At 56.8% G+C, this 11,880-nt stretch overlaps 8 protein-coding genes across 8 annotated transcripts; 4 read left to right on the top strand and 4 right to left on the bottom strand.

Moving 5' to 3' along the window:
- Positions 1-13: 13 nt before the first annotated feature.
- Positions 14-1,203, top strand: L969DRAFT_19731 (uncharacterized protein; the record flags this gene model as incomplete). Its single annotated transcript, XM_014710071.1, has 2 exons — positions 14-25; positions 79-1,203. The coding sequence occupies 2 exons, from the start codon at positions 14-16 to the stop codon at positions 1,201-1,203; spliced, it is 1,137 nt and encodes a 378-aa protein (XP_014565557.1).
- Positions 1,204-1,462: 259 nt separating this feature from the next.
- Positions 1,463-2,367, top strand: L969DRAFT_96755 (uncharacterized protein; the record flags this gene model as incomplete). Its single annotated transcript, XM_014710269.1, has 6 exons — positions 1,463-1,556; positions 1,610-1,638; positions 1,697-1,859; positions 1,918-2,032; positions 2,080-2,160; positions 2,211-2,367. The coding sequence occupies 6 exons, from the start codon at positions 1,463-1,465 to the stop codon at positions 2,365-2,367; spliced, it is 639 nt and encodes a 212-aa protein (XP_014565755.1).
- A 134-nt stretch (positions 2,368-2,501) lies between these two features.
- Positions 2,502-4,403, bottom strand: L969DRAFT_19729 (uncharacterized protein; the record flags this gene model as incomplete). The annotated part of the gene is made up of 3 exons (XM_014710070.1): positions 2,502-3,032; positions 3,097-4,242; positions 4,302-4,403. 3 exons carry the CDS (start codon positions 4,401-4,403, stop codon positions 2,502-2,504), a joined length of 1,779 nt encoding a protein of 592 aa, XP_014565556.1.
- A 130-nt stretch (positions 4,404-4,533) lies between these two features.
- L969DRAFT_19728 (uncharacterized protein) lies at positions 4,534-5,662 on the top strand (the record flags this gene model as incomplete). Its single annotated transcript, XM_014710069.1, has 6 exons — positions 4,534-4,744; positions 4,801-4,919; positions 4,976-5,034; positions 5,090-5,240; positions 5,293-5,406; positions 5,462-5,662. The coding sequence occupies 6 exons, from the start codon at positions 4,534-4,536 to the stop codon at positions 5,660-5,662; spliced, it is 855 nt and encodes a 284-aa protein (XP_014565555.1).
- On the bottom strand, positions 5,612-6,890 carry L969DRAFT_221398 (uncharacterized protein). Its single transcript, XM_014710268.1, has 3 exons — positions 6,838-6,890; positions 6,579-6,783; positions 5,612-6,518 (listed from the first exon to the last, which is right to left on the bottom strand). Exons 2-3 carry the CDS (start codon positions 6,709-6,711, stop codon positions 5,779-5,781), a joined length of 873 nt encoding a protein of 290 aa, XP_014565754.1. The 5' UTR covers positions 6,712-6,783; positions 6,838-6,890; the 3' UTR covers positions 5,612-5,778.
- On the top strand, positions 6,825-7,592 carry L969DRAFT_105438 (uncharacterized protein; the record flags this gene model as incomplete). Its single annotated transcript, XM_014710267.1, has 2 exons — positions 6,825-7,190; positions 7,248-7,592. 2 exons carry the CDS (start codon positions 6,825-6,827, stop codon positions 7,590-7,592), a joined length of 711 nt encoding a protein of 236 aa, XP_014565753.1.
- Positions 7,593-7,646: 54 nt separating this feature from the next.
- Positions 7,647-10,038, bottom strand: L969DRAFT_96750 (uncharacterized protein; the record flags this gene model as incomplete). Its single annotated transcript, XM_014710266.1, has 6 exons — positions 7,647-8,372; positions 8,429-9,413; positions 9,466-9,556; positions 9,619-9,743; positions 9,802-9,870; positions 9,935-10,038. The coding sequence occupies 6 exons, from the start codon at positions 10,036-10,038 to the stop codon at positions 7,647-7,649; spliced, it is 2,100 nt and encodes a 699-aa protein (XP_014565752.1).
- A 124-nt stretch (positions 10,039-10,162) lies between these two features.
- L969DRAFT_105436 (uncharacterized protein) lies at positions 10,163-11,859 on the bottom strand (the record flags this gene model as incomplete). The annotated part of the gene is made up of 7 exons (XM_014710265.1): positions 11,673-11,859; positions 11,455-11,620; positions 11,058-11,401; positions 10,653-11,000; positions 10,505-10,595; positions 10,357-10,455; positions 10,163-10,303 (listed from the first exon to the last, which is right to left on the bottom strand). The coding sequence occupies exons 1-7, from the start codon at positions 11,798-11,800 to the stop codon at positions 10,163-10,165; spliced, it is 1,317 nt and encodes a 438-aa protein (XP_014565751.1). The 5' UTR covers positions 11,801-11,859.
- Between the last annotated feature and the right edge of the window lie 21 nt (positions 11,860-11,880).

The raw sequence follows: 11,880 nt of genomic DNA, 5'->3' as shown, positions 1-11,880 counted from the left end.
AAGCAACAGTGAGATGGGTTTCTCTGTAGGTCGAGTCTACACTCAAACAAAGCATGACTCAATGTTCGAGAGTCACAGGCGGCGCATGTGTGGGCGTGGATCAAGCATCACAAGGTGCCGGTCATCATCGTCGGCAGCTTGGCCTTCATCGTCATCACCGTCATGCTCTTCTTCTGCTTCACGATGTGCTGTCGTCAGCCGTCACGCTCCAAGGACAGACGGTATCCCCCTCAGCGCATGTTGCCGCCAACGAGCGACGATCTCTTTGCGACGCTCGACCGGGATCATGATCCACTCAGGCAGCGTTCAGATTCTGTCAAGAAGCTTCGTGATGACTTTGGTGGTGGTGGCGAGAGCATCGCGCCAAGCTCGTCCTTCAAGAGCACTTCACGTTTTGACTTTGTTAATGCCGCACAGCCGTCGCTACCGCCCATGCCGCCACCGCCTGTCTTACCAACGGCTCGTCCACAGCCACCAAGGGGCGCTCCCGCCCATGCTGACAGCTATCGCGACGATCTGCCACCGGATGCTATCATGAGAGACGACTATCGCCATGGCCACAGCGCGATCGATTCGGAAGATGCTTACATCCTTGATTATCCTCATCAGGGCATGCCACACGCTGTGTCTCAGCATCCGATGGCCAGGCAGCCCTCGCTAGGCTCCCTCAGACGCGATTATGGTAGACAGGGGATGCCAATGCAGCCGCTCATACCCATGCAGCCGCCTATACCCATGCAGCCTTTGCCAAACCATCTCGCGCCAGAGTCATATGTACTAGCGCCTGAGCGAGCAGCCTCTCCTCGCCCGGCTGAAAATTACACCAACGATTTTGAGTACGATCGCTACTACGCACCCTCGCCCATGCCACCTCCGCCAGAGCAGTACCTGCCGCCAGGAGCTGGCCCGCGAATGCGTACGCCGAAGCCTTGGGAACCGCCGCGGCATGAGCAATACCATCCAGCACCTCAGGAGCAGTATCATCTGGCACCGCAAGACCGATTTCAGCAGCCTCAGCCCCAAACTAGGCACAAAAATGCGCCCATCGATAGATCGCGGGAGAGAAACCATCAGTCGCCTGCACAGCTCTCGCCACCATCGGCTGACAAGTATGCATACCACAGCAATCGCTCGTCTGACAATAATGAAGATCTGGGCTCGCTAGGTGGAGCCAATCTACGCATCGCCAATCCAGAGAGCTAGCTTGTGTATATTTGTTGCAGTCCAAGCTTGAAGTCAATGGGACGAGCTGAGCACAGCCTGAGCCCATCGCAGCAGTCACGCCCCCCGATGATTTCAACGCGACGCGACGTTTTGCCATTCTTTTTCTGTCCTCGAATTCGCATACACTCGCCAGGTTTTTCATTTTCGCAGCCGCTCACAACTCATCGGAACTCACAAGAAGAAGCAACCCAGTACACGCTCATTACATCGTCAAGGCACGACTAGACACTATTGAGATATGAAGTCCTTCACTACCCTCATCAGCGCTACCCTCCTCGCGGGCTATGCCGCAGCACAAGCCATCATCCAGACACCTACCTCGGCCATTTTTGGTAGACATCCTCGTGCGAGCTCGCAAAGCATACACTGATGTGGCTTGTCTCAGGTCAACCGGTCCTGTTGACGTTCAGCGGCGTGAGTTGATGGTCCATGTTGTTGCTTTGACCTTTTCCTGATGCGTACCCTTGCTCAGGGCTCGGCGCCATACTACATCAGCGTCATCCCCGGCGGTCAGCCATCGGCAGCGGCCCTCGAGTCCTTCCCTACCCAGACCGCCGCCGGCACATACACATGGACCGTCGATCTCCCTGTCGGAACGAGCTGCTCTCTCGAGATCCGTGACTCCACCGGAGCTAGTACGTCCAGAGCTCGCATTCCAAGCTGTCTCAACTGACGTGCGCAACCTGTGCACAGTCAACTACTCGCAGAAGTTCACCATCCTCGCCGCGTCCGGCAGCTCAGGCTCCTCTTCCACCGGCGCTGCCAGCTCGTCCGCCGCTGCAGGTGCCGCCGCCGGAACGGCTTCTTCGTGAGTTCCCGCATGTTGAAATCGGACCAGGCTTACTCGACATGCAGACGCAGGAGCAGCACGCGTACTGCCGCTTCTGCAACGAGCGCGGCAGTCTCGACCAGCGCTTCCGCCGTCACCTCTGCTTCGTACGTCAAAACGCTGCCAGGGCCGCATTGCTTGCTGACGTGTCGCACAGATCGGCCGCCACCACCGCCGCTGCAGCTACGACTGCAAGCGCAGCCTCTGCCGCTTCGTCGCCCAGTGCATCGAGCACCGGCGCAGCATCATCGCTCAAGTTGGCCACTTCCGCTTTCGGACTCGTCGCTCTGAGCGCGCTTGCATTCGTCTTCTAAGCGTACCCCAACTCACACATGGACACTATTACGCACGCAAATACGCCGCAGATACATTGACGACACCCCTTTAGATGTCCTTTTGTGTACAATGCAGGTCGCGATTCACGCCAAAAGCTCTGCTTGATGAGATGCTAGTCCGTGGGTAATCGCTCCAGCTCGTCCTGCTCGTAATCGACTACATCCCACAGACGAAGAGTCTCGTTCCAATCTTTGCGGCGATGAATCCAGCGCAAACGTTTTGCTAATGCGCGTCGCCGTCGGCCACGAACTTTGCCACCTTGGCTGGCAGCGTGTCCGTTTGTGAGTGCCGCGTCTGGAAAGAGCTCGTCATGACTTGGCGGCAAGCCTAGCTTTGTGACTGCGATCTGCATCACATCTTCCGCCAATCGGCTTCGTTCCGCATGAAGTCGCAAGAGGACGTGAGGTTTTGTGAGTCTGAGCTCGATGAGCTTTGCAATGGAAAGCGTCGAGCGAGCTGAAGCGACGAAAGCTTCGACCCAACCCAGTGACCACCACATGAAGAGCGGTACGAGCCAAAAGGTGAATGGTAGCAAAGGCCATGTGAGCAAGCAGACGAGCGCCCAAGTCGCCGCGCCAGACGCCAGGCCGCTCAGCGCTTTCGCCTGTCCTAGCTCATCGAGACTATCCCACAGCGTCTTGTTCTGTTGTCTACAGGCGTCAGCATTTGGCGAAGCAAGGCAAGAGGGTGCGCGCCTTTGTCTTTACGCGGTATACGATCTCTGCTCGCTTTGTGAAGTAGAAGATGGGTGCCCACAGCGGCAAAACAGTCAGGCAGAGCAGGCCGAGTGCACCTGTGATGGTCGCGCGTATGCTGAGCCGGAGCAGCAATCGCCATAGTGGCAAGAATGCGTGCGAGCTGATTCTATGATCTTTCAAGCCAAGTCTTCCCAGCTGGTCTTGGTACCGCTCCAGGCGAGCGACGAGTCTCTGTACGTCTGCTACCTCTATGCCATCTTGTGCTTCCTCCTCCGTCAATTCTATGTCTTCCTCTGTCATGCCAGTGTTGGCCGTGTTTGAGCGCGAAAGGGAGGGTCGCTTCTGGTGCTTCAATTTCCGACTGAGTGGTGTCGGACGTGTCGCATTGCTGAGATAGTCGCACCAGATCTGGGTGAGGCGTATATAGTCGCCTATCGATATTGCGGTTGCGTCCAGAGGAGCATAAAGTCTCCTGGCAGTGTGTGAAGCCCGCAGGATCTGCCATGAAGGTGCGTCGAGGGTCCCGCTCCGTAGCTCGCCTTCTATCTCTTGCGTCAGCCGGCGAACGGCCTCGAACTGCAGTGGTTTCTCTGGCGTGTCGATCAATTCTGGATGCGTTGCAACTGACAATATGACGGGAGCGCCGAAGCTGACGCAGACGTTGGAGCGGAAGCGAAAGCGATGCAGATACGTGATGGCGCATGGCGCGATGTACAGTCGAAAGTGAGGGTCGTCTGCATTAGCGGTGAGTGCGGCCGAGGCAATCCGGGCGACGCCTGTCTTGAAAGGTGCCAGCTTGGGGTGATGTCGCGATATGCCCTCTGGAAAGAGAGCGAGACAGTCTCCCTGGGTGAGCGACTCGACGAGACGCTGGAACGTCTTTGCATTGCCCGTCGCGATCTCGCTACCGAGGTGATCTTTCTGTCGCTGGATGGGCAGCGCGCCTGCTTTTTCGATGAGCCAGCTGGACAATGTCCGTTGACGGAAGTGGGTGTCTTTGGCGGTGAGTCTCAAGAGGGTGCGCTTCTTGACGTGAGAGATGAGCAGTGCCGGGTCGACGAGCGAGTTGGAATGGTTTGCCACGAGAATTGTAGGCACGCCGTTGGCAGGCAGCAGCTCTTCGTTCTCCACGACGACCTCGCTATAGAAGACTCTCTGTCAATTCAGGCCGAACCTAGATCAGCCTGAGCCAACCTGAGGAAGGCAGAACTGACCAGGATGATGGTGAATAGCCACCTGATGAGCTCGTAAGGCCATGACGCGCGTTGGTATGCCGTGCCCGGTATTGGTCTGTCGAGGATGTCAGATGCGATCATGACGCTGCTGTCCAGCCTTGGCCAGGAGGGGGCCTGACAAAGTCGCCGGGATGAGGACTTGCAGTCACCGGTGATGACGCGGTGACGTGGACGCGGCGAGCGGCGAGAGGATGTGCCCCCTTTTGTCGTCATGTCATCAACCATTTTTGGGGCGGACAGGGCAGTCGCAGAGATGCTGAGAGCAGTGACACGAAGCAGTCCGCACCTTCTGCGCAACACTCTCGGCCGGAGAGCTGCCACGCTGACTCGTCGAAATGTCCTCCCTGCGCCTCGTGTCAACACCTTTTCAGCGGTCACTCGATCTTTCTCAAGCAGTCACAGACGACAGGGCGGAGGCACATGTGCGCATTCTCGTCCGTCGCATTGATCGAAGCTGTCTGCTGATCACTGCGTCCAGCCGACGAGAGTCTGATTGCAAAATTGGAGAGCGAGATCGAATTTGAGACGAGCAATACTGAAGCGCTAGCGACCGAGCCAGAATTTCTCAAGACGTTCAAGCAGCAAGGAGTATGGAAGGTAAGCCTGCAATATTTCCACACACATCCGTTCGAGCTGACCGTTGGCGTGCGCAGATTGAAGACAAGTCGGGTCAAGATGAAGTGACGTTGACGCGCTCGTTTGGCAATGAAAGGTCATCTTGGACGATGACGCTAGGAGGGCAGTGCTGAGATGATGACAAATGACAGCATCAAGCTGCTTTTCTCTATCGCCGACCTGGACAACCAAGCCAACGAGGACGGGATGGAGGACGAGTCCGCGACGGCGGAAACGGACGAAGAGGGTAACGATCTCGAAGAACCTGGGTTCCCCGTTCGCACATCCATCACGATCAACAAGGTATGCACGATCTCTAGCAGTCTGTACTTTGATACTGACTATTGTTTCTCAGCCGGAAGGAGGAGCTTTGACCATCGACGCCATTGCACAAGACGGCGTTTTCGTGATCGACAACATCGCTTTCTACTCTGATGCGCTGCTTGCAAGCGAATTGACTGCAGAAGCCGTGCGTCCATGTCTTGCAGCAGACTCGGCGTTCGACTGACTCGCAGCGAGAGCAGGACTGGAAACGAAGAGGTCTCTACATCGGACCACAGTTCTCTCACCTCGACGAATCGCTACAGCAAGAATTCGAAGACTATCTCGAAGAACGAGGCGTGGATGCTTCGCTCGCACTCTTCATTCCCGAATTGGCCGACTACAAGGAACAGCGAGAGTACTACAGGTGGCTCAAGAAAGTCAAGACGTTTGTCGAGGCATGAGTCGAGGCATGAGAGAATATGCAATTGTCTTTGGCGTACAGTGCGGAAAATGCAAAGGCTGGGCTATACACGTATACCAATGAATGAAGGGACGAAGGGAACAGTATGCAGCGAGCCTATTCATCATCTTCGTCAGAACCATGGTCATCGTCATCAGTCTCGTCGTCATCATGCTGGAGTTGCAAATCGCCCATACTCAGCGTACGGTACAGAGTGGGCACATCGGTCTCGCTACGACGCGGGCGGAGATTGACCATACTCTTGCTCGTTGCCGTGACGAGACGGGGCTCCTCCTCGTCATCGTCCTCGTGAGCGTCGAGCGACTCTGACAAGCATCTCGTTGCATGTCTCGGCAAGGCCATGCTCAGTGCAACATCGACGTGCTTGGCCAGTGAGTATCTGTCCTGATTGGCAATGACCAAACCAGCGAGCTGGTCGATATCGTCCACAGTGGGCGCGCGTCGTCTGGGCTGACTGTCGCCAAAGTAGCCAACAAAGCCAGAAGAACGTCTGGACTGCAGCTGAGGTGTGACGGGCGTGATGGGCTCCAGATCGAAGAGCTTCTGCTTGCTCGAGAAAGCGCGTTCGGGCGAGAGCGAGACGAGCGTCGACGTGGGCGAGGCGGTCAAGTCGACCTCGCTCTCGTCGTAGTAGACGCTTTCCCTTCTCACGGGTGACTGCGCTCGCTTGGCCCGTCGCGACGGCTCCCCATCTGTGTCCGAGGGCAGACCGTCGCTATCATCATCATCATCTGTTGGGGCGAGACCGTCAGAAGCACTTTGCGCGGAATGATGTCGCCAGCGACTCAGTTGCGCGTGCTCTCTATCGAGCAAGGTAGCCTTTCTGGCCAGCAGAGCTATCCAGTCATTCTGTGAGCTCCCTCGGGCGGCTTGCAGTGCTCGTTGGGGATAATCACTCGCAAGCTGAACGGGATGCGCTCTCGAGGGACTGGCGAAGCAGTGCGTCTCACTGCTCACGTCATCTCGGAACACGAGCCTGAACGCTCGATCTTCCTCTCGCTTGGACCTGCGTGCCTCTGCCCGTGCCATCCTAGATCATGCTTTGGCGTGGCGAGACGGCAGCTTGGGCCAGCTCTGGGGCAGCAACCTATTTCATCTTGCCTGTCCGATCAAAATCATCTATTCAGCAGCTTGCTGGCCATATGAAGCACTTACAGCTCCTTGATGCGAGCTTAAGACAGGTCCCACAGCATGGCTACACCACGCGAGCCTTTATAGCCGCCATACAGTCAGATGCGACGCTGCCACAGTACAAGGCCACGACGCTCCATGCTATCTTCCCCTCGCGGCCGCCTATCACTCATCTCACCGAGCGCATCTCGAAACCAGTCCATCAGGAGCCTGTCGGACCTGCTCGAGCACTCTTCCAGCGATGGCTTGACCTTGGCAGGGAGGACATGGAGCAACACTTGTTCGACTGCCCGCAAAAGACGCAAGAGAGCATCTTCAGCTCAGGCTTGCATAGGAGGCTAGAGTACAGCCAGACCGGCCTTGAGCATCTCCCACAGGCGAGCTTGTATCCAGTTTGCACACACATGCATGGGCTGACTCGCGAACCTGAGCAGGGGTTGAAGCTTTTGAGCGCGCCCAGTGCACATGGCGACGACTTTCTGCCAGTACATGTACCGCTTCCAGACCCGAGGCCGGCTATGGATCTCGCCAGATCACTGTGTCGAGCCAGTGGCAACAAGGAACAGGGCACCGATTGGTATAGCACCCGTCTGAGGCTCGTCACCATATACGGTCTGTGCGAGCTGCACTTGCTCGGCACTCAGTCGCTCTCACGCACACATGACCTACTGGATGCTTTGCTGCTCGGGTCCGCATCGAGCTCGAATCCAGGCGATGTCTCGTTTCTCACGTTCGTCGGAAAGAGTTGGCAAGGCATACTAAGGTCACGCTACTTTTGATGATAATAGAAAAGATGTACATCGATCGCTTGTTGTTGACATGCAGCTGACGCTCTAGATCCCCTTTGCTTTGCCCAGAAAGGTACTCATACGGACTAGATCGAGATCGTTGCCGTCGCTCTCCATCGCCACGAGCAACCGATCCAGAATCTCATCTAGCCTGCTCTCTTCCATACCGCAGTAGGCGGCTACGACGCGCCTATACTGCACTTCGAGATTCGCATTGATGCCTCTGGTCTGCTCTTGTCGTTGCCGCTGCAGACTGAGCACTCGAGCGAGCCATTGCCGCATCCGTCGCAGCCGCACGAGATCGTGAGCTGATTGACCAAGAGGCAGATCGATCTCCGCAGAGACGTTCAGGTCAGCGGGTAGCTGTACCGGCGGCCGTGGAGAGAAAGCGTAGCCTGCGCCGGGTACTGACTGGCTGGGTAAACCGTTTAGCTCGGTTCTGCCAGTCCAGTCAAAGTGATCTTCGTCGAAAGAAGCTCGCTCGAGGTTCTTCAGTCGGTTGGTCACTCGTTCGAGCTCGGCGCACTGTTCGCGCCAGTATTGCGCTTGCCTCCTGTTGTCCGCTAATTCCCGAGTGGAAGATCTGAGCTGGATTTGTACACGCTCGAGCGTCTCTGTCTTTGTCTGGATCTCGCGCTCAAAGTCGGCATTGAGGGTCTGCACGAGATCTACGAGCTGCTTGGTGATATCTTGTGCTTTCTGCGCCGGCGCGAGGGGAATCTGACTCTTTAGTGAATTAGTGATCTCATCGGCAGTGGTGGGCGCCAATTCCTAGGTAAGAGGATGATTCCGATCAGCTTGATCAGACGGGCGCGGAAGGTACGCACGTCTGTCTCGACGCCAAAGTCGCCTGGCCGTAGGCCGAGCTTATTTGATCTGGTCTTGTCGGCACCAGAGTTGATCAAGAGCCTGACAAGTCGGCGGCTGCCAATACGCGCAGCAATGTTCAGCGCCGTATCGCCATTGATGTCCATTCCATCGATGAGGTCTTTGAAATTGCCATCGTCCCTTGTCGCAATGAATTCGAGTATACATTCGACGTAGTACTGGGCGGCATTAGCCCGTCCTTTGATAGCTGCTAACAGAGCGCAATGATGCAGTGCCGTTCTGTTCGAGTCGTCGGTGGTCCAGAGAGAGTTGCCCAACAGCCGCAACAGCTCTGAGAAGACGCCAGCTTCTTCGCAGTTAATCGCGAGCACACTCCGGATGAGAGGCGTTTCGCCTGCATCATTGCCTCTCTCGGTATCCGCGCCAGCTTGGATCAGGGCGCGTGCCAGGTCGACCCGACCTAGACTGGCTGCCCAGTGCAGGGCGGTGTGCATGTGATCATCGATGGGCGTGTCGGTCTCAAAGTCGTCTGTTCTATCGAGAGCGAGACTGTCTATGTTGGCGGCCTCTGGAAAGAGCGATATGAGGGTGTTTCTGTATCGCTCATATCTCGAGGTATCATCGCCGATGAAGGTGTGTGTATTGACGGGCGACTTGGACCTCCTGAGCTTGGTGTTCGTGCCATTGAGCGCGGCAAAGGGAATCGACTGTCTGCCAGTGGACGAGCTGAAAGGATCTGTGCTGCTCGAATGGGCAGGTCTGAAACGCTTGTGCACGTCCACCTCGAGCACAGAGGTATCGTCTTCAAAGTCTCGCTGACGACGCTTGTCGAGCGCGGTAGGTCCTGCGGCCGTCGCATCCGCGTTGAAAGGTCCCTCGTGATCGGGACCTTTGTATGATGGCATGGTGTAATTGAAGAGGGGAGCGAGCAGATGTTCGACGCCGTACGTCTGCGAGAGCTCTCTAGCTTTGTCAAAAGGTATCCTAGCCAGGATCAATCAGCATCAGCAAACGCAGGCGCACGACGCGCGCTCACCATGTGCCCTGATATCGGCCGTAGCCACCCTGGACTCGCTCGTACAGTCCTGACTGTGTTATGTCCTTTTCGAGTATGCGAGAGCGCTTGCCTGCCGGTGGAGAGATCCCGATTGAGCTCGCAGTGAGCAGCATGTCAGGCGATAATGCTGACCCTTTTCAACGCCCGCGACCTTGAGGATCTGAGTTGCATTCATGTAGCTGTCCGATCTCCTCCGCATCACGCTGATCCCTCTGACCATCATCTCCAGCACGGGCACGGAGGAGTAGACGGCCATACTGCAGACATAGCATGTCAGCCCTGTACGCCTGTTGACAAAGCCTGCGTGTGACTGACTAGACTGACGTCGGCACCGAGTGGCTAGGCGGTAGAGGCACGGACCTCTGCTTGCCTGCAGCATCCTCGCTGCGTGGTACGATGTCAGCGCCAGACTGAAGGCAGAGATCGCAGGGTCTGGCAAGAGACGTACTTCCATGGCTCGCCGAGCAGCTGAGCAGATGTACTGGCTTGTGAGGCTCCGCTGCCGAACGACACCGGAGCCTGTCCGCCGTTCTGCATCACAACGCTGTCCATGTCGGCCTGGCTCTCGACACACTGCAGATGTAGCGCTCTCTCTCCGTCTTTTCCACTTCAAAGCGTCAACGCGACGCGCCGGCCGCGGGATGGCTGGGGCAGGAGGACGAGCAGCACATGTGCATTAATGAACAGCTTGTACATGACTCAGATCCGACAGCCGATCAGACGTGAGCTGACCGAGGGGACAGGGCTGCCACGCACTCTTGTCCTGACGATGCCAGTGCATGCCATCGCTTTGCGTGACATTGGCTGCGGATTCTGCCTGTGAATCAGCTGCGTGAGTATACTGGGGCCAAAGAGAGTCAAGGCACGAACTTGGACTGGCTGAATGCTGACGTGCTCGGCGATCAGTTCTTGAGCGCGAGCAGACATGCCTTCCAGACGGGTTTCAAGTGACTCGAGCTCGACGTGCATCTGTACTCATCAAGTGTCAGCAGGGTAAAATAGAGCAGAGCATACGCACGCTTGAGGGTGCCACGGCTCTCGCTTGGATGATGCCGGCCTCGAGCTCGCTTGCTGGCGGCGTGCCTATCAGACTGGCAACGACATCATACCTGCATCCATGTCAGCTCATGTGATCTGTGGTATTGCTACCCGTCGCCAGAACACACGAATGATCAGATCTGAGCAATAGGGGTGCGAGGACGTCCAAAAGGCTGTAGTCGTCTCTTCGACTGACAAGATACATGATCCAGCCGGCAAGGGTCGCACGGATAGCTTGCACATCGCTCTCGCCCTCGCTTTCTAGTCGGAGCATATCTTGATCTGCTTCATATCGTGCGCCAAGCAGTTCGGCAGGTGTAGCTGTGGACAAGACGACCTCGGTCATCCGCGTGCTGAGCCCGCGCTCAATGTCCAATTCATGCTCATCCGCAAGATCGGCAAGAAAGTCGAGCAGAGGGGCCCAGAGCTCGATCGCTTGCAGACTGAGCGGCTCCCCGGGGCTGTTTAGTCTTTTTCTGGACACCAAGCAATCGAAGGTAAGTTCAAGCTCAGGCGGAGGAAGGCAGGCGCACTTTTTCGCTTTAGGTACGAGACCGCCGGGCTCCAGCAGCAAGCCGAAAACGAGTCCCAACGCAACAGGTACAAGCTCGCCAGACGCCAAAGTGACGGAAGCCAGGCACGTTCGAGCAGTGCCCTCTGCAGCGCTCCAGAGGGCAGAGACCGTCTTAGTGATCTCTGTTGGCGCGACGGAAGCTTGATCGCGCAGGAAATGCTTCTGAGCTGTCTTGTAGGCGATGAGATGATCTCGGATCTCGCTCAACATATGTGGCGTGGGCTCGCTCTGTGTGGGCGGGCTAGCACTATGCAGTCGCGTCATCTGAGGTAACCAATACTTTTCATCGAGCCACGCCAAAGCCTGTGCGCCAACCTGATCGAGTCATTCGTCATGACATGAGTCTGCTCGCGTACCTGATGTGCTGCCGCTCGTAGGGCGATCAGGCTGGGCAGTGCTTCGTGAGTCGAGGCGTGCCTAAGCTCGACGAACCAAAGAGGCAGGCCGACCTGAGCAGCAATGACGGCAATCGAGCGCGCATAGACGCCCTGCTGTGCTGGATCGACTATCCCGCTCACAAAACTGCTTCTGCTTTCAGCACTTGTCGCCATCCTTGTGATGAGCAGCAGCATACCGAGTGAGTGCCATGCCATAGGAAGCGCGCAATTCGAGCGATGTCCGAGTACCGGCCAGATCGGCAAGGATGAGCTCGAGAAAGAGCGAGGTGCTCTCTACAGCATGCGGACAGTCGCCCCTGGCCATCCAGAGCCTGAGCTGCCTCGTTTGAGCGATCAGCCTCCTCAGACAAGGCGTCACGGGCTAGCTGACCCATTCAAGAGCAC

This window comes from Mixia osmundae, assembly GCF_000708205.1.
Source record: "Mixia osmundae IAM 14324 unplaced genomic scaffold scaffold_11, whole genome shotgun sequence".
Lineage (NCBI taxonomy): Eukaryota > Fungi > Basidiomycota > Mixiomycetes > Mixiales > Mixiaceae > Mixia > Mixia osmundae.
Note: the sequence above shows the minus strand (reverse complement) of the source record. Positions and strands in the feature narration are given on the sequence as shown.